The sequence below is a fragment of the Liolophura sinensis genome, chromosome 1, assembly GCF_032854445.1.
Source record: "Liolophura sinensis isolate JHLJ2023 chromosome 1, CUHK_Ljap_v2, whole genome shotgun sequence".
NCBI lineage: Eukaryota > Metazoa > Mollusca > Polyplacophora > Chitonida > Chitonidae > Liolophura > Liolophura sinensis.
This window is the reverse complement of record NC_088295.1, coordinates 21995859-22017227: the sequence shown is the minus strand read 5'-3', so window position 1 is coordinate 22017227 and position 21369 is coordinate 21995859. Positions and strand designations below refer to the sequence as shown.

Sequence of the window (21369 nt, the reverse complement as noted above, 5' to 3'; positions counted from 1 at the left end):
GATCAATTTTATCTGCCAGAGTTAGAACATATGACAGGAAACCACCAAAGGTACTTTATCTTGTGTTCTCATCTCACCCTGAGTGAAGGTGGTGATTGGCTCATCCAGATCTGTCATCTTCACCAGGTGGCCATATTTAGGGGGAGCGGAGATCACAAACAGGATTTTATCAGGGGGAGTGTCCACATCAGACACCTTTAATTCACGCTCTGTGATGATATTAAAAACCTGCAAGAAAAAAGACAAAAGTGATGTTTGTAAAAGTATCATGGTCAATATACATAGCCTAAAGATTGTTTTTTTTTCTCTAAAAAAATAATATGCACGAAATAATTATACACTTATTATACACTTAATCTACACATAAATTTTTATTCACTGAACAGATCATGAAAGCATAACAGCAGTTTACACAAATTTAGGCCATGGACTGACCAGTTGGTAGTACCAGCATAACAGCAGCTCACACAAATTAAGGCCATGGACTGACCAGCTGGTAGTACCAGCAAAACAGCAGCTCACAAATTAAGGCTATGGACTGACCAGCTGGTAGTACCAGCATAACAGCTGCTCACGCAAATTAAGGCTATGGACTGACCAGCTGGTAGTACCAGCATAACAGCTGCTCACGCAAATTAAGGCTATGGACTGACCAGCTGGTAGTACCAGCATAACAGCAGCTCAAACAAATTAAGGCCATGGATTGACCAGCTGGTAGTACCAGCATAACAGCAGCTCACACAAATTAAGGCCATGGACTGACCAGCTGGTAGTACCAGCATATTTTATCATTACTGTATTTCAGCAGAAGTTTGGCCTGTAAAAATGCACTTCCAGAAGCACATAATGGTCTTAACTTTTGATACTATTACATGAAATATTCTTTCTGATACGAAATTAATCAAACTTCACACAAACTTGTGGCCACCCTATAATAGAGTACCATTCTGTATTAACAAATTTCCCTTTTTCTCTAGAATCATGTGTTACCTCTTCTCCAGAAGATTCCAGGAACTGAAGGCCCAAGTTGGTCTCCAGTATCGGACTCCCATCATCGAGGGGCATCACCTCAATCTTGAAGCTCTGTCCAAGCACAATCAAGATTAATTAGTGTCATCATCATGTTTATAGGTATGATGATGTGATGTAATAAACTTATGAGGAGATAATGAGATTCAAGAGGTCGTTCACAAAGGTCATGTATATACAGTATATTTCAGGGCAACATATCTACGGCAATTACAAGGCTTCATAAAAAGTATAAATTTTTCAATCTGCACAGAATAATGCCGTCAGAATATGCTTGAATGATCACCTTGCACACATGCAAAAAAAGTTAAAGAATTACAGTGTATAAGCATGAAGACATAGTAAGTTTAATCTCAAATGCAAAGAAACACTATCATATCTACATCCTTTCAATAGTAAAACTGTAACTTCAACATATGTGTATTATTATAAGTTATCCTCATGTTGAGAAGGTATATGGTGATTTATTAAAGCTGAGTTGTGAAGCCACCCAAGCCATGCTGACTGCAGACATTGCTGATATGGTGGAGTGAAATCACTATGATGCACCAAGGAATGCAGCGTTACCTACAAAAATTACATCAGCACAACTCGTCATGCTTGTTCCTCGTAGTACTTCAGCTGACCAAAGTTTAAATTATTTAAATCCCTTACGTGACTCAAATATCCCATGTGGGCATGGCACGCAGCCAAAAACGAGAGTATGTCAACATTTTATCCCTTCTTATCAGCCAATGGCAATCGATCATAACGGATCATGTAGGGACAAAAACATCTTACCTGTGGTTGTGATATAAGGGGAATGGGAATATCTCCTCTCCTGGCAGCATCTTGTTGCATGACAAACAGGTGGTTGGTCCCATCAGACACTGTGAAGGAGAACTGATCTGAGAGAGTTTCGCTGCCGTCGTGTTTGTAACTGACACGGTTCTCATAGATGTCAGCCATACTGAACCTGGTGGTGGTGCTGTAAAATGTGCCACGCCTCAGGTCTATGCTGCCATGGAGGGGAGGCTGTACCACAGTAAACATCACATGATCCTCCTGGGAAGAAGGCAAAACATGGCCAGCTTTATTATAGGTAATGCATAAACAGACAAATAAAAAAAAAACAAAATCTCAAAACAAAAACAAATAAATATTTATACATGTTTGCAGGAAAGATATAGAGACATGAGGGCAAGATATAGGGACACGAGGGCATGGTATAGGGACATGAGAGCACAAAATAGGGACATGAGGCATTACACATGTATAGGGAAATGAGGGCATGACAAAGGGACATACGGGCAGGATATAAGGACATGAAGGCAGGATATAGGGACATGAGGTCACAATATAGGGACATGAAGGCATGAAACAGGGCACTATATAGTGAAACGAGGGCATGATACATGGACATGAGGGCAGGATATTGGGACATGAGATCACGATATAGGGACACGAAGACATGACATAGGGACATAAGGGCTTGGTATAGGCACACTGTGTATGAAACCTAATCATGTGTGAAAATAACCCTTAGACTGCTCACTTATTCAGGGTATGTGACAGGTTTTGTCAAAATTGCAATACCTCTGATATGAAGAATATACGTGTATTAACACATTGTTAAACATTGAAGTAGCAGTCTGAAAAAGGGGCATTCTGCAGAAATAAAAATACACAATTAGACAAGTAGGTCTGAGCTAATAGGTGAAGGATGCAGACACACCAAACAAAAATATTTAAACTGCATAATCTTGTAAGTTTTCGGGACAGGGCACATACCTTTGTGTCCTTGTCAATGGCCTTGAGGTCAAACTCTGAGATGACCTTCCTCACCCCCTCCTGAACCCTGAGGCCATTGATGGAGACCATAGGCAGACTGTCGTCCACAGGATTGATGCTGATCAGGAAAGCCTGAGTCACCTGGGGTGGGAAGGAAAATAGTGATCTTAAATAAAAAGCCTTGCTAATGAATTAAGTTGGCTACGAAACACTGAAAGTCTTTTAATTTATTTTCATTGGTGTTTTACGCCATACTCAAGAATATCACTTTCATGTAAACAAAGGTAACCAGCATTATGAAAGAAATCTGTGCAGAGCCCACGTGAAAGCCCAGGAACCCATCTGCAGGTTGCTGACAGACCAGCTGGACTTCAAGAGCTAGACTTGAACTCACAAAAAGAACACTGGTGAGAGACTCCTGAGCCAGTGTGCATGATTCAATATCGGATCTACATGAAGCAACGCTATCCATAGCGATGTCTATGACAATCCCTGACAATTCTCTGAATGATACATTTCTTGTTCTCCCTGCTCTCACCTCATTGGTACCATCTGACACGGAGAACTTGAACCTGTCTGCATAGATCTCCTCCTCACTGGTGTGTACATAGATGAGGCTGTTAGCGGCCAGGTCAGACTGGTGGAACTCTGTCACAGCCACACCTGACAGGGGAGAACAGCTACAACTTACAAGTACTCAATTGGACAGCCCATGGAGCTATACACCGCATATATCTCAATCCGCTGATAGATTTGTTTGGTATTTTAAAATTTCATCAGATGTGTTTTATGTCAGCATTATACATGTATATATTCAAAGCCAATCATGCCAATATAACAAAGCTCCACTTTCACAATCTTCTTCAATTAGTTTTACTCTAAGTATTTCATCAGATATGCTGTTTGATGAATTCCTATAATAATTATCTCCCAGAAATTAAAGAAAACAGGCTTTGCAGATTTGACAAGGATGGCTAGGGACTGAAAACCTGAAAAAGAAACTGATTGACATTACAAAAAAAAACAGAAACATATTAAGATTACCTGGTCCTGATGAGAGTTCCAGATGACCATATAGAGGATTAGAGAGTACAGAGAACCGAAGATTGCCAGGCTCAGAGTCCTTGTCAGAGGCAGAGAGAAACTGGGTAGTAATTTTGGCTTGTGATCCCTCAGCCAAGGTCAAGGGCTTGTTAGTGTCCACGCTGGGCAGCACTCGGTCCTCTGGGCAAAGGATATACATGTACAGGTAAGCTACAGCTGAGGTCTCTAATACTATGAACTAGGTGCATGAAACAGCCTTCAGTTACTTTAATAATTGCCAGACAACAATGAAAACATAAGGTCTATCATGAAACATAACAATGCCCAAATACAATGTACACACTTTCACACAAAAATATGATTAGGAGTCTCAGAAATATATTGTTTCCTTTCAGCAGTTGAACTTAACAACAAAAAAATAATTGCATACAACACTGTTGCTAAATTGATATGCAATACTGATATGCAATACCAGCTGTAGATACATCAAAGGAAAGCATTCTTCAAAACTGATTACCCAAAACAGTGATGTGGAAAGACTGTGCCAATAACATGTTTCCTTCTGGGTCAGACACCTGGAACTTAAACACCACAGAGCCTGCTGCATCTCCTCTCTCATGAACATACTCCAAATAGCCTACAACACAACACAATAACAAACAATCACAGAGTAAGAGTACTCCCACCTCTAGCATTAAACTACATGCTTTTTCTCAAGTTTATATTATTTATCATTGATAACTGACCAGGAACAAATGGAAAAACCCCTTAATTTGAGCTTTTTAAATGTAGAGGTAGAACACATTCATTTCATTTCAGCTGTGCTATCATAAGTATGTCAGCTTAAATGTAATCATATTTTACCTTTATCCAGATCCGCTTGTGTAAAAACAGACTGGAAGCCATCAGCTGACAGGTCACTGGTTCTACCCCCCTTGTTCAGCCGCAGTCTCCCCACTGTGGGGTTGTGCGTCAGCGTGTAGGCAATCTGCTCATCATCAGAGTCTATGTCTGTCGCCCTCAGGTCGAGTGACTTTATAGCACGAGTGGAACCTCAGAAAAACAAACCAAACAATAAACCTCACAAAAACCAACCAAACAACTTCCACAATCACACAGGGCATAAAACTTTACACAAATACCTTTGATTTTATTTATGTATTTATTTGACTGGTGTTTTTTGCTATACTCAAGAATATCTCACATATACAACGGCGACCATCATTATGGTGGGAGGAAACCGGACACAGCCAGGGGGAAACCCACGACCAACTGCAGGTTGCTGTCAGACCTTCCCTCATACTCTTTGATTTTAAAAACTATACAATCTCTAAGGATATGAAAATAAAACATGTCTGATCGTCTGCTGAATAAGTGCTGTTGTAGATGGTAAACTGTCGCTGAGATATCAACAGACTTGTGCCCCTTACCTGCAGGCAGTCTTAGTCCATGATTGACCACTAGTCTGGGTGTCTCATCATTGACCAGCCCAATGACCACACTGATAGTCTTAGTGACTGTGAACTGACCATCGGTCAGTGACAGGCTGAAGGAATCAGTGGTCACTTCCTCCCCATTATGTCTGTATACAATCAGCTCATTCAACACATCCTGAAATGAGACAATTAGAGCAGCTCTCAAGATTTACTTTCACCAGAGTGGAAAATGCACACGTCTCGCAAACCATGATGAATACTGATCACCTGAAAAGCTTTATTTACATACAGCATCATCTGCATGGAATACTGAGGAAAACTGCACAAAAAGAGTACCTGAATGTTTATCAGAACCATTTGATATGGTATATTTCCATCAACACATGAACACTGAGAAACTGAAGTATGTCCCTCTGTGTTGCATACAATATCCTTACACACAAGGATTAGCCAGCAGGGGGATACCTTACCTCATAAGTGAACTTTGAATCCTTCCTCAAGGTAGCGGCTGAATGGTCAAGGTCATCAGCTAACTCCTTACTTCCAAGGGATCCTAAAACAACAGAAACAAATGTACTTGTGAGTGTCTATTTAAACATTCAGGTGACTGTTTCCACTATTCAAGGACATGGATAAAAAATACATTTACAAGTACCCTAATACCTCAACCTTTTCACACATAAAGGAGCAACTTTCAGTGCAGTTTATACACATTTATTTATTTAATTATGAAGACAGGCTTCACAAAAGGTATAATTTTATCAGTCTACGCAGATTAATACCCTCAGAGTATGCTTCAATAAACACCTTGCAAATGTGTGAAAAGTTTGAAGAATTAATATAAAGCCAAATAATAGTCAAAAGAAAAATCCCTACAGACCTCGACAATGTGTTTAACAAAACTCAGAGAAACCAGACCAAGACATCATAATTTCTGCGGGGATGCCTTGCTTATTGTTTGTTGCTATGTGCGTGGTACTGTGTATAGTGTTGGCTTGCCACATAAACATGTGGGACGACAATCAGCATTGCGTGTGTCTACAGGTGCTTTGTATCATACCGTGTGATGGGGGGCTATCAACTGTGAAGAAAAGTTCATCTGGTCGGCTGTCCAGGTCTATCACAAAGAACGTGGCGTTAGTCATGGAAACAGACTTGTCCTCCTGCACAAAGAGCTGTTCTGTGATAATCTCAGGGGCCTCATCATTCACTGCCTGCAACAACGCAACATAAACCCTGATTGTATTAATATTTGCTTCACAGTTTGATTTTAAAATGTCTTCATCTGTGTAAAGTGTGTCAAACTTAGGGATATAGTCAAGAATGCAAAACAAAAGGAAAAACAGCTAAATCTGGCCAGACAGAGATTTTCACATCTAACTCTTATCATTTGTACATTAATCTGATTCTCAACAATTTTATGACTTATAAGAAGGCGGTCAGCTCTGATTGTGGAGGAAATTGGAGTGCCTGGGAGTAAACCAACAACCCTTGACAAGTTACTGTCCAACTTTCTCTCATGTGACATACCCACACCATATTGATGGAAAACAAGTGGGCTTCAATGAACACTACACTGTGCAAATGGGGAAATCTAGAAATTCCCTGTAGAGAACATTTCTAAGGACTGGTTTGAACCCACACCTTGTGTATCTTAGCAAATGAAAGATAAGCACTTTTAGCCACTATTCCACAGCTCACTCCCTCCAGAATAATAAAGTATAACTTTATTAAGTTCAGCATTACACTTGAAATGTATAAATAAATAATAAATTACACAGACTACATGACAATCTTACAATAATGGAAATGTTGAATGACTTAAGGGGTGAGTTGTTCACGCCATCTGTAGCATGGAAGAGGAAACTGTCCTGAACAGCTTCCTTGTTTTTGTGATCACTTTGCACATAGTAAATTTGGCCATCCAGTAAATCTTGAAGTGGGAATGACTTTACAACCTTCTTTAAACTTAATTCTGATCCAAGAACTGAAACAAACAAAAAAAAAAAAAAAAACAGGAACACAAATTAGTAAAATCTGCAATCAATTCAAATGATATATTTAACATTTGTATTATCCTCTATTAAACTCTTTAATATATCATATTCACATCTTCCATCAGTACGCATGAAACTGGTAACACTGACACATATACACGATTGTTAGTAACAAAACAGGAACCATGCTATCATGAAGACAAACAAAAGCATGTCATTCAAATCCTGTGCTTTTCACTAAGCATTTTATATGTATCCACAAATTTCAGTAACAGCAATTACCCGAGGTTTATTGATGCTAGTGAAGAAAAATCAAATCTTACCTGCTTTGTTACTGTGAATAGCTCCAAAAGTAGGTGGGGCATCCAGAATGATGGACAGCTGGCTGACCTTGGAGTCCTGGTCAGATACAGAGATGTAATGTGATGTCAGTTTCTGCTGACCTCCTTCCTCAACCTGCAATGGGAAGGTACAGGACATCTGATTTGGCAGAAGGTCATCTGACTGTGCAAAGTCTAAAGTGTTCAAGCCTCAATGAAACTATAATTTTATGCTCTTTGGGAAATGTTGTAAACTCACATGTCATTTGTGTCAATATGATTCAACCATATTGTATAATATACAATACTGATCAGTGTAACTTAACCTTTTAGGTTGCTGACAACGGAAACTGCTTGCTCGCATGATACATGTTATTGCAGTGAAGTGACTAAAAAAAAAAAAAATGAAGTGACTTCAGATTTGTGTTGTGCCCTTCATTCACACGGCTTTGCGATATATTCATTTATTAACCATACACTGTAGTCCACTCAAATACTAACATATGAGTGCTGGTCTATCAGTTTGGCACAAGGATTCCAACAAACTTATATTTTCTAAAACATGTACCTGATATATTTATTGAAAGAAGTTTGGAAATAATTTGTCAGATGTAATTATTTTATTCAATTATAATCCAGAATACACTTAAAGATTATGAGTGCTTACATGGCTTATCTTTCAGCTTGGTGCAAGAAGTAGAAGAGTACAAGACAGTACAAGCTGCGCACTAAGCAAAAGCCTCATTCTGATTTCATCCACTAGTCTGAAAGCTGTGCACGGCCGAAGTGAAGTTCACAATTTTACACAAATATTTTACCAGTGCAGTCAAAATATTCAAGCAAGTGAAGAAATGTCAACATGGGCAATTCCAATCATAGACTGATTTTATGCCCACGCAAATCACTTGCACTGGCAGGCAAGTACATGTTTCACCCTTCCATGAATATGCTCTGTTTGCCTCTTTAATCATTACACCTCAACACCTGTGTAGACAGGCACATTTCACCTACCCACCTGTATGCCCTGTTTGACCTTCACCACTGGTGCCTGGTCATTGCTGGGGTTGATGATTATCGTCAAAGCTTGGTTAGGCAGGACGTTGTTGTTGGTGTCACTGACATTGAAGAACACTGACTCTGTGACAGGATGGTCACCAATCTCCCCACCAGCTTTATAACTATAAGAAAACAAAATATTGATTTATTTATTGCACAAATGTCATATAAATTATATTTAAGATGTTACATATCCCTGTGGCCAACATTTTTTCTTACCATATAAACTGATCCTTTTATGTTGTCACGGAAATGAGCAGTCTCAAACTACAAACTACTTGTTCCTGTGTACATATCTCCCAAGTATTCTTATGATGGGTAATCCAGAAAACGCACTTTATATCCATACAAGACAGCACCTCATTAAAGAAATTCATTGCAACCAAATATGTATTTCTGTGACATTTAAAACAGTTACATGTACATGTGTATTGTTTAAAATGTTTACATCACTGTGTCAGTTATATAATCTAGTGGGTTTCATTATTCATCTGCAGGACTGAAAAGTATAAGCTGGGTGTTACAGGTATTGTCAGGCAGGTTTACAACAACTGCACCCTCTCTAGTACCCAATTTAATATTCTGCAGACCAGAACGCACCAAAACAACATGAATACAAAACTGTAATCTGTACTAATTAGTTCTATTTGTCATGCATGCACCTTCAGCTGTATTTATTGTGACACACACCTCACTCTTCCCTTATTGACATCAAACTGAGTGAAGCTGTCACCACTCTTTAATTGGCCCCGACTACCTAGAAGGTGAAAGCCACCATGGACTGGGGTTGAGGTCATAATTATCTTAATTCCTTTGGGGGTATCTTCTTCATCTGTAAATGCTAGAAATCTCTTTTTCAGGGTAATTCTCTTCCCTAAAATGGAAATAATACAATTGTGTTTACTTTGCAGTTTTAAACTTGCAGGTTAAAGTTAATGACTTTTTATTAGCAAGTATTAAAGTGTATTAAATCTTAGTTCAAGACTGAACATACCAGAAATATCTGGACAAATTTCCAAATATATTGATGGCTTTATTTGACTGATGCTTAATGCTGTGCCCAAGTTTATGAGTGAGGGAAAACAGGATACAAAGAATAACCCAGGAACCTTTGGCAGGTATCTGCTTGTTTGGACCACTGTAATCCCAAACATATATGTAACAGTCATTACTTGCTCACCCTCTGTGACCTGCAGCCTGAGGCTGGCAGATGGGTTTGGGGAGGGCCCCGACTGATCCACAGGAAGGACAGACACCCTGACTGTGGCCTCAGTACTGTGTGCCCCATCATGAACAGACACCTGGAAACTGTCTGTCGTGGAGGAGCCACCGTGGCTATAGTACAGCAGGTTGCTCATCACGTCCTTATAACTCACCACAGCACCTGAACAGTAAGTAATGTTGTTAGATCAGGGGCAGGTTTCACATTATAGATGTACTATCAAGCTTCATGAAACAGGGCCCATTACAGACAAGCAGCTAGGCTAGGCTAAATGAAAAACTCGTTTGAAATCTATAACTTTAATACAGAAATGACATTTGTTAATATTCTATGATATTTACTACTTTTTCACTTGTAAGAAAAGAGAAACATTTATGAAAGACATCTACCATTGCTATAGCCACAGATTTTTGAACAAATGATGATTTATTTTTTTTTTACCTATGCAACACTGACTAATTCCATAAATAGCAAACAACTTCACACTATTTTAATGATACAAGTTTAAAGCCAACAAGTAATACAAAAAAGTAAGAGTTACAGGTTTAATCTCATTTACATTTATGCGCAGATTGAGGTGAGTTTGGTGGAAGTTGAACAAACTACCTTGTTTTAATGGTTTATTTTTGTCAGAAATTTTCATAAGAAATTCCTTTGTTCGGCAGCCTGTCAAGGCGGAGTTCCAGTTTACTTTCATCTGAATCAGTGTCTGTGACCTGCAGAATGTCTCTACCCAGGGGCACATAACCCCCTTCAGGAACGAACACAAGTGGGCTGGAGTTATGGAACTTGGGTGAAGCAGCATTAACTGGAGCAATCTTTATTGTAAATGTCTGTTTCAGGGTTCCTCAACCCAGTCTCTTCGTCAGTCACTGGGAAGCAAATAGGTTAACAAAAATATAGAATTACACTGAAATATTGTAATTTAACATAGTTTGCATTACATGAAAAAAGACTTGTATTTAGAGCATTATCACACACCTATGTAAGCGTCATATTCAACTTCCAAACTGAACTCTTGCTGGCCGCTAACAATTAAATGGATCTGAAATAAATCTTTAAGCGAATAATTATGTAGTTTTGGCTTATAGTACATACTCATCTGCCCCCCTCTCCCACCTCACCCCTACCCCAACTTCTACCATGGACCTTCGTGTGATAAAAGTAACAGGGCATTTTAACCACAGAACATACCTACAAACTTGAACTGCACTTCCCTACTGCCTGAGCCCAGCTCTGTGATAGGTGGCCTGTAGATGATATTCTCCTTATCAATATCCTCCTGGGTGAACCTGTAGAGCATGATGAAGGGACTGTCCACATGCTCTATAGCCCCCTCATCCAAACCCAGGGGCTCTGTTACCCTGTACATGATGTCAGCAGGGCTACCCTCTGGACTCGGGTAAGACAACACATCATTTCCAATAAAGGCCACCTCATTCTCCAATACCTGAAAAAGTTATATTACATGCACCTACATATTTGGGACTAAAAAGCCTCTTTGCCAGATCAGAGATTTAGTGCCATGCCAAACAGAATTGAGCTGCTCAGATCAGATAAAGCTTAGTCTTTGATTTACCAAAAGATTACTCAAGAGTTGTCTCCTCTGTTTATCACTAGTTCATTACTTCTCTGAATCCAGTCTAGCTCTGTCACCACAAAGAACACAGGTATTTGCAATAAACATCAGGCCTACACTTAACCATAACCAGAACAAAAAAAATCTATGAGGCGCCTCAATATAGCAAGCAATCAGATATAACGCAACCAAAATCTTGTCTCCACAAAATAGGTGGTGTACTTCTCTGTGAGATGGCCTAGATTTCGAATAACAATAGCTAAAACAGCAAACGAACAAAGATTTTCACCAAGAAATATACGTAAACAGCACGAGATCATTCACTCGATTTCCTACTGTTGGTGAGTGACCCATGAGTTATTACACATAATACAGAGTATCACATCAGTATAAGCAAAAAGACAAAGATTTTTGGAAACGGCTGCAATTGGTTGAATCTGCTTGCAAGTTTGATTCCAAATGCACGTTTCATTGTTGTTTTATTTCTGCATGGGTGTGGCTCCATCAGCAATACAGAACGCATTTTGCTCAGGGTGAGAGGCATTCCTCAAAAAGGGATTAATGTTGGTAAGTCAGGTCTGAAAATACAGGGGAGTGAGATGTGGCTACCGGCATGTTGACATGTTGAGGTTGAGATAAACTCACCCAAATGTTTGAAAGTGTCTTCTTTCCTCTGTCCTTCATTTATTTCATTGCTTCATCATGATATACATTAAAATGGTGAACATTATTATTTTTTTAGTTTTCAGTTCTGTGGGTTATTTCTGATAAGAACATCCTCTTTGACATGGACAAAGAGGATACCAGATTTAGAAATAAAGTGGATCCAACTTCATTGATTGAAAAGGTTTAACATACATTGAGTTCAGCAGATCAGCTCAGACCTGTGCTAAAGAACTACCAGGCTAGCTTCACAGGATACGAGCAGGACAGTGCCAAGATGCATTCCTTATCTAAAACCCTGTGTATTGTGGAACACTAGAGTGGAAGTTTTAGGTAACAAACTAACAATGAAAATGCGCGTTTGAAAAAACACACTTTTTGCATCAATAAAACTTAGTTCAATGTCCAAACCATAGAAGAATATTAGTTCTACTGGATTCCAAGGTCATGTTGTTATAGCGTAATGTAGCCTTTTACGTGTCAAAGAAACTGTCCCCAAACTTGAACACTACAGCAATGCTACGCTTTAGAATGTATTTCTCTTTATGTTGCATAAGCTTTGAGAAATTTTTCATCAAAACTTCAACTTGAAAAGTAAAATGACAATAAAGCTATAGAGATTACCGTCATTCCGAGGTAGGTATCTGGAGACAGAGTTGGGGGGTCCAGAGCTGCTACAGGACTGGGAACAATGGTGATGTGGAAAGTCTGCCCACGGAGGATGTTGGGAGGCACAGACATGTCAGACACCTAAAACAACAATAACACATATGCAGAAATATAGGGCAACTAAAAACAACACAATGTCGTGAAAAGCTTCAGTGTGTAACAATTTTAAAATCAACGCTAAATTGACTAATAAAGTTTCATCAATATATATATGCTGTAAATGACCTACAATTTCACTCCACAAAGTAAATTTTTACAGTTACCCTATTTCTACTAATTTTTGGGATACCTGGTCTGCTCATTATAGCCAATATATACGTAAATGTAGCAGGAATATTGAGTTCATCTTTTCTCACAGGGTCAGATCATCTAATGAACAACATACTCATATCTTCACTTTTCCCAAAGGCTGGTAAAGAAATGTAACATTCTACTTTCAATGCTACTAATATCTGTCCCAAATTTTAGAAGAATTTGGGTAAGTAAATGTCATAAGTATTACTCATGTGCTTTTTTTCAACATAGAACATCACTTCAAACAAGTCTAAGATCAACATGACTCTCAGAAACTTTGCCACGCACAAAATTTACAGTATTTTAACTTAATCATCCCTGAAAACTAATGTGCAAGGCACACTTTCAAAAATACTAAGTGTAGACATATAGTTACTACACGTGAGCATGATACGTCTACCAAAATAAATCTTTCTTGCGTCAGCTCCAGGAAGATGTTTCGCTCACCTCAAACCTGAAACTATCGGCCCCAGCCTTCCCAGCAGTGTTTTTATACCAGATTCTTCCCTCCTCCACATCTCGCTGGAGGAATCGGAATACAGGGGATGCCATCTGCCCATCCTTCATGCTCTGCCAGCCAGGAGTTACTCCCCCTGGTGGCACTGGCACCACCATAAGGATCTCGCCTGAAAAGTTAATACAGTATAAATGCAACAAGTCAGTAAGCCTTTATTGACACAAACTATAGTGCTTTAGTTATTCACTTCATTTATAAGAGTGTTAAGTGATAAATCTGTAACTATTTCTAATTATTCAACATCTTCAACATCATTTTGTTCTCATTACAAAATTCAAATGTAATGTACTGTTAGTTTTGCTTTCAATACTACACTGGTAAGAGTAAGAAAGCTTTCTTGTATCATTACTCTCAAAAAAGCTATTTATGACCATGAAGTACAAATATCGGGTAATTAACATCAGTTCTTTCCTAGACATAAGATTTTATATGACCTCTGAAAATACAAACGGAATACAAAAGTTGGGAGCATGAAGGTACAGAAATAAAGGATCCCAATGAAGACACACTAATCTTTATAATATTGTGCTAAAACAAATGAATATTCCAGGTCCTAAATGTATTTTGTATGTAACAGAAGCTGTGCTGATTACCTTCCTTAGGATTCTCTGGACTGGATGGTACCAGTGTGTAGATGAGATCAGCCTGGTCTGTGGCTCCGGTGTCAGCTGACCTCACCTCTAACAGTTCCACCGTTATCTTCACCAGGCCCTTCTCTTGTACATAGGCCATTTCATTGGTCACCAGGATCGGGATCTTACTATCCTGTCACAGTAACATGTACATGTGATTACTTCTGATCATAAAGTTGTGATGGATAAAAATAGAACATGTGCTATTTCATGTGATTGTAGAATTTAACAAACTGTATAAATGCATATTGTCTGAAAGAGGCTTATTAAACAGATTAGTCGATGAGTGAAAGAACCATCAATATTTCAAATGATTCCCAGTGATGCACACTCAAAACAGTAAATTGACAGAAAGACATAAAAATGTCATTTCAGACACTCACCTTTTCTCTGATTTCAGCCTGGAGTATCAAATTGACCACATTGTAGCCATCTGTGAGCTGAAGGACCATCATATCTGAGGAGGCGGAGTTAGTGCCGTCATGGCGATACATGATATTGCCTGACCTTAGTTCACCCAATGGGAACTGAGTAACCACAGCTTTGTGAACTTTGTGTACCAGTTTGCCATAACGTGGACCTGACAACACAACAATGCAGGGGTGAGTTAACTAGAGCGTTAACAGAATACCCAGCAATCCAAAAGCAATAAATTATCACTAATTTATTTCCACAATGAAGATCATGATTTTACCTCTATTAGTAGGCATGTAATGATACGGTTCTGTCACAATACGATCCGATACCCAATACAGGAGTCGTGATACCATACGTTCATGACACGCCCACTTTATACAGTGCCTTGTCTGACCATTGCGCTGGAGAATAAATGATTATTCTTCACTCCACTCGCATGCCTCGGGGTATCACTTGATTAGCTGTACTGCTGACCGAGAGCCAATCAGAGCAAGGCTTCTGGAAACAGGCTGACTTCCGGTGTAAGTCGGAAGCCGGTAGTGAAAACACACATTTATATCCAGCAAACTAAAGGTCACACCAACAATACATAGACGTTGCACTATTTATTGAGAACAAACCAATCATTATGAACTCTGTATCATGATACTTGTTTTGGTGTATCAATATGTGTATCATGGGGCAATGAATCGTGATTCACCGATACAGCGGTGTATCATTACATCCCTATCTATTAGGGTACTCACAAGAAAAAACGATGACGGCCGAAACATTTAATACAGATCAGCGAACAACAGTTTCGTCTACACTTATTAGTGAAGGCAAGCAAACTACAACCCGTGCACCTTCGTACACTTAGTTAGGAAGGAATATGAAGAATATTTTACTTAGCAGGTGTAGCATTACATACATAAGTACTACAGAGTAGTAAATGGTTAAATATTGATACTTTGTCCATGTAAGGTTAGGAGAGGATCATTGTAAGAGACTTTATGCACACAGCCTGCACTTTAATGACAAACTTTTCACCTCACCTTCTAAGACACTGATGGTTACAGGATAAGCACTGGTCTCACTCTGTACATCCAGTATACTGCTATCCAGCTGGGTGTCCAGTCCCACTTTGGCCATGAATGATCCCTTACTGACCACAGCCATGGGATCCTCTGATCTCACCTGGATGGAAACTGCTCGGGTCAAACTGAATAGCTGACCATCACTGACCTTCAGCTTCACCTCACCTGGTGAAAACGTGAAGATTACAATTTAGATGTTGACCAGTAATTTATTAGCCCGACCTAACGACTGGTTACGCATATTATGCCAAATTAAATCAAAACTGCAGACTCCAAGAAATGGTCTTCACAGTGGACTATTCAAAGCTATTTAGCTATAGTGGATGGCTGGCAAGGTATTCTTAATGGTTACAAATAAATACACCCACAAAGAAACACTGAAATACCATGGTGATATGCACTCACTTAAAATAACAATCTACCTGTCCAAGTTGCACTGATTACCTTGAGGTGTTCTGCCTGGATCATGTTTAAACATGATCCTCTTCTCCCGCAGGTCCTGTAAGGTGAAGGTGTCCTCCACACCCAGAGGTCTGTCCTTACCCCACTGGGACTTCACTAACTCGCCATTACGAGCTGTCTCCATCACGTAAAGCCTGAGTCTCTCCTCGGCAGTATCCTCATCACTGACGTAAATCAGATCAGGGGAGACAACTGCTGCCTGGCCCAAACCTGTCACGCTTATCTCGCCTAGGACTTGAAACACAGGAGCGAATTGGTTCCCTGCAAATACATAAAAACAGGAGAATAGTGATTCATAATGAAAGCTCAATGATGGTCAAAAAAGGAAGATCACCAAATAAATATATTGCAGTTCATACATACACTCTTGCAATATTCATAAAATTTTGTGTTAATTATAGGCTAACTGCAATCTTTGATTAAAAGCATAATTACAAGAATTGGCCACAAAACAGATGACATTACACTCCTCCAGTTGTTGCCTAAGAGTAGCATACCAGGCAGATGTCAGCTGACTCATAAAACAAACAGGGTCTAAAGTATCATACTATACCTACCATGACAGACTCCATCCTCTACAATATGGCCTGGCCCACACTGCTGAACACACTGACCCTCCAACAGGTGAGTCTCAGAGTCACACACTTGACAGGTGCTGACTGACTCACACCGCACGCAGTTCTCCGGGCAGTCTGTCAAGCAAACATACACACATCAGTTAAGATAGGTAAAAGCTAGAGTGATGAGGAAAACAGAGGGTCATAACACAATTGTGTCTCCATAAATAAGAGACTGAAGACTTCTAGTGGAAAGAAGAAAGAAGTTATGTAAATGCAGTCAACAAAACATGTGATCGTAATCTTAATACATACCTTTGCAGTGAATACATTTCATATATTGGACAATAGATACATGTACTTTTGCCTATGGACATTTTGGTTGAAAACAACAGGTGTTTTCCCTGTAAGATGATGCAATATTTCAGTATTAGGTGAAGTGTTTGCCAACAAAATTGAAAGAACAAGATGCTAAATAACAATCACAACACAAGATATGACATTATTTTCTGTCCTATAGTCTTATCACTCCAACAATACTTCATAAGTGATGGTGTAATAGTGAATCTCATGGGAGATACCTGGATAAAACACAGTTTACAAATTGTTGGTGGTCTGTGGCCATGGTGACCAATGATCTCCACCAAATTTCTCTTTTTCTCCATTAGAATGTTTCATGTTCACATAATTTCACTATAAATGTTTCACCATGATTCCTTTTCTCCTACACAATGTTTCATGTTCACATAATTTCACTATAAATGTTTCACCACGATTCCTTTTCTCCATTAGAATGTTTCATGTTCACAGAATTTCACTATAAATGTTTCACCACGATTCCTTTTCTCCATTAGAATGTTTCATGTTCACAGAATTTCACTATAAATGCTTCATCATGATTCCTTTTATCCATTAAAATGTTTCATTTTCGAGAATTTTACTCTAAATGTTTCACCACGATTCCCTTTTTCCCATAGGATGTTTCATGTTCAGAGAATTTCACTATAAATGTTTCACCACGACTCCTTTTTTCCTATAGGATGTTTCATGTTCAGAGAATTTCACTATAAATGTTTCACGATTCTTTTTTTCCTACAGGATGTTTCATGTTCAGTGAATTTCACTATAAATGTTTCACCAAGATTCCTTTATTCCTATAGAATGTTTCATGTTCAGAGAATTTCACTACAAATGTTTCACCACGATTCCTTTTCTCCTACAGAATGTTTCATGTTCAGAGAATTTCACTACAAATGTTTCACCACGATTCCTTTTCTCCTATAGAATGCTTCATGTTCAGGGATTTCACTGTTAAGTTTCCTCTTCACATTACAATGATCTTTTGCTTACCACATTTGTGTTAGACTGTTCCCAACTTGCCCAGCTCTTCTCACTTACCCTGACACATTCCTTCCTCAAGGCTGATAAACTGACCCTGCATACAAGTTTGGACACACTGAGTGTTGTGGAGCACATAAGGTGGTTCACAGCGCAGGCACACAGCTGGTCCCTCACACACCTCACAGCCTTTACCACAGTCTGAAACAGACAAGTATATATATCAGCGTCATTGGAGATACAGAATACAGGTACATCCTATATCCCAGGTGATGAAGCGTCAAGACTGGGCCATAAAATACAAGGCATATATTATGACAGAAATAAATATAAAGGTAAACTTCCCTCGTATCAAACTTATTAAAGGTTCATGACAAGAAACTGTTTGACTATCTGTTTCAATAATCAATATCGAGGTCATTTTGCAATTGCCCATATATTTTATTCCTTTCAGACCCACCTTGGCAAATGTTATGATCCAAGTAGCGTCCTGGACCACACTCATCCTTACACACTGGCCCCACAGGCACCTGATGACGCTCTGTACACATCATGCAACGCGTCTGCCCTCCGTCAGGGGGTCCACATGACAGTACCGACAGCCAGGGACACAGCCTAGATAACGAGATATATGAAAAGGCAGGGTTATGAGAGTTTGGTTAAATACAGTAGCAATGCAATATCTCTTCTTCTGTTCAGTGACCTCCATGTATAACAAATACAATGTTTATAACAATGTTATAATCTTTAAATGCTTTCATAAAGTTGTACTAAAAGATTCATAATTTCATAAAACTTACCTGTAAAAGGAGATCAGCATAGTTACACAGATGGATATGTACATAAACAAAAGACCACAAAGTATGTGCCAACTGCTTATGAAAATGACTTGAGTGTACATGTATATGGTAAATAACAGTCACATCAGCCTTGGTCCAAATCTTATGTGCGTGATAAAAAGGTGAGTATTTCTTACATTATTTCTATCATTATTAGAACCCAGTGATGAAGGTATAACGATGAAGAACTCAACACGTGCTGGGAATCCAGATAAATACTGGTAGTGCCTCATTTCTGGCTATTCTACATTGGGCTAAGAGCTGATGCAAGCCAAGAATAGAAGCCTTGAGAATTGTTCAGTTACATGATGACATTCCAGGAAATGAATCCAACTGACACATTTGTGACAAAAGTAAAGAGAGCCACATGTGTGAGGCCTCCTCCAAACCCCAGCCAGTTATCAGCCTTACCAAAAATCCCACCAGCTGGTATTAACAGTATTGAATTACTGGTTAATTCTCGATGATATCCACGCTCTATCTTTTATCGTGGTCTGATAATAAACATGGCCCTTTTGTCTTTCTGCACTGTTTATAGAGAACATCCTGACAGGTGGAACTCTTACACCACAACTAAATACCAGTTATACAGTCTGCTAAGGTAGATCTTCTAAAAACTCTGCTACTACAAGTATACATGTAGAGTCAGAACATCTCATGGCACAAAACTTTCTTCCATTTGCAAAGCTGAAGTAATGTGTTGAGGACTAAACAAAGTACAAGTTTTCTCTGCAACAAAACAGTTCATCAGTAACTCTATGTTATTTCCAAAGAAACTTAGCTCAGAGAAATAAAAAGCAAACTTTATATTAATAATACGAGTTTTTCTTAAACAGTTTACCAAATTTCCACTTTGGTAAATGCTTTTAATGTAATGACTGGACAATTCTTGCTATTCATAAACTCACGTCTACAGTTGCCGTCCATGCGCAGGTACTGGCCAGGGGGACAGGGCATCCTGCAACGACCCCCACTTAGTCTTGCCCCACCATGACATGAGGTACAGTTAGAGTCTCCACCTCCTTTGCACCCATCACAGCTGGGGTGGCAGGCTGAATAACAAGGTACAAATGTCACAAATAACATCACATATCAGAAGAAAACATAATTCTACATGTAACAGCTCAATAATATAATAAGTTTACTTTAATTAAAATGTAGATACTATGCAACTGCAGCCATCATAAATTTGTTATTCATGAAACCATACACTTTCTCTATTTGTTTGTAAGGCTTCAACATAATCCTAGTTTCATCTCTAAACAATAAAAAAATAACAGTGGTGTACAATTTTTATAGTTTTGTTATGGGTGCACAGATATTCTGGGATAAACTGCTTAGTAAACATAATGCATGAAATGTTATATTATACAAAGTCAAAGTAAAATCTAAAGTATTTTCGTGACAAAGAGCTTTTAACATTATGAAGTAGTATGGTCAAAAATCTAACCTCTGCACGCAGATTGTGAGTCTGAATAAAATCCTACAGGACAGGTGGTCAGACATCGACCTTTGTAAAACAGTGCCTCCTGAGAACAGGTCTCACACTGGGGACTGTCAGGAAGACACCGTTCACACTCACCAGGGCAAACTACAATAACAATATACTCACAAGTTTCAGTATCACAACTCTCTCTCTATGGCGCCACAGAAACATGTTTACTGAGAAATGGAATTCTTAAACATGAAAAAATATGCCACTTATCAAGTAACAATAAAGCCTATAAAATGAAATACAAATAAGAGAGATCATTAATCATGGGCTTGTTTCAGGTGAAAGGTATAAAAGGACTTGTACGTATAAATACATAAATGTATCCATTCTGACCATACCATGACAGATGCCGTTGCTAAGGAAGGACTGGTGACCACACTGTTCCACACACTGCCCTCTACTGACCACCTTACCAGGCTGGACACAGGACAAACACTGGTCCCTGCCAGGTCCAGAGCATGAGGAACAACTGCCGTCACAAGCTAGACACAGAAAAAAAACTTTCATGTGATGCCACATAATATCACATAACAATATATAATAGCAGTAATAATGTCACCCTTCATATTTTATGATCTCATGACTTGCATTTCGTTTGACGTGAAGTTAGTTCTCTTTTAAAATACAGACACTGGAAAATTGTGTGAAGTTTTCTAAAAACTCTATTTTTTTGGCAGAATCCTTCAGATTTTATTTCTATAGGGAACACCCAAAATAAACTACTCTTGGACTTATAGTTGTCTAGTGAGGTATTATTATTTTTTGGCAGGTGAAGCAAACTTAGAAAAAAATAAGAAAGATACAAAATACAGTGTACTGACCAATGCACTGTGCATTCTGTAGGAAGTGACCGATGCTGCAGTGGGGGAGACATCTGCCCTCCTCTTTCAGCATGCCTGGGGGACACTGGACAACAGTGGTACGGGCCTGGTCCAGAGCAGGTCTCACAACTTTCAT

General features: G+C 38.9%; 2 protein-coding genes across 2 annotated transcripts in view; both read right to left on the bottom strand.

The window, feature by feature from the left end:
- Nucleotides 1–11157, bottom strand: part of LOC135472828 (extracellular matrix organizing protein FRAS1-like) — a 27849-nt gene extending 16692 nt beyond the window's left edge. Inside the window, exons 1-18 of the mRNA XM_064752524.1 lie at nt 11069–11157; nt 10481–10746; nt 9833–10036; nt 9343–9526; nt 8612–8774; nt 7600–7732; nt 7079–7266; nt 6340–6493; nt 5750–5832; nt 5274–5454; nt 4708–4896; nt 4361–4480; nt 3844–4023; nt 3338–3462; nt 2800–2940; nt 1810–2073; nt 991–1083; nt 78–228 (exon numbers count right to left, since the gene is read on the bottom strand). Of these exons, the coding sequence (XP_064608594.1) occupies nt 78–228; nt 991–1083; nt 1810–2073; nt 2800–2940; nt 3338–3462; nt 3844–4023; nt 4361–4480; nt 4708–4896; nt 5274–5454; nt 5750–5832; nt 6340–6493; nt 7079–7266; nt 7600–7732; nt 8612–8774; nt 9343–9526; nt 9833–10036; nt 10481–10679 (2752 nt within the window). The 5' untranslated portion in view covers nt 10680–10746; nt 11069–11157. The remainder of the gene's footprint in view (nt 1–77; nt 229–990; nt 1084–1809; nt 2074–2799; nt 2941–3337; nt 3463–3843; nt 4024–4360; nt 4481–4707; nt 4897–5273; nt 5455–5749; nt 5833–6339; nt 6494–7078; nt 7267–7599; nt 7733–8611; nt 8775–9342; nt 9527–9832; nt 10037–10480; nt 10747–11068) is intronic.
- LOC135470847 (extracellular matrix organizing protein FRAS1-like) lies at nt 10679–21369 on the bottom strand. Its single transcript, XM_064749929.1, has 15 exons — nt 21234–21369; nt 20751–20894; nt 20368–20508; nt 19759–19969; nt 18539–18693; nt 18139–18279; nt 16741–16875; nt 16166–16444; nt 15680–15886; nt 14612–14808; nt 14190–14361; nt 13527–13705; nt 12741–12866; nt 11069–11324; nt 10679–10746 (listed from the first exon to the last, which is right to left on the bottom strand). Exons 1-15 carry the CDS (start codon nt 21367–21369, stop codon nt 10679–10681), a joined length of 2547 nt encoding a protein of 848 aa, XP_064605999.1.

Bases quoted from the DNA above. Each gene is read 5' to 3' on its own strand.
- LOC135470847 (XM_064749929.1), bottom strand. From the start codon at position 21,369: ATGAAAGTTGTGAGACCTGCTCTGGACCAGGCCCGTACCACTGTTGTC. The intron at 14,362-14,611 runs GTGAGTGTCTGA...TTACTGTGACAG, and splicing joins AGGCTGAAATCAGAGAAAAG to GATAGTAAGATCCCGATCCT. The intron at 13,706-14,189 runs GTAATCAGCACA...TTAACTTTTCAG, and splicing joins TCCAGAGAATCCTAAGGAAG to GCGAGATCCTTATGGTGGTG.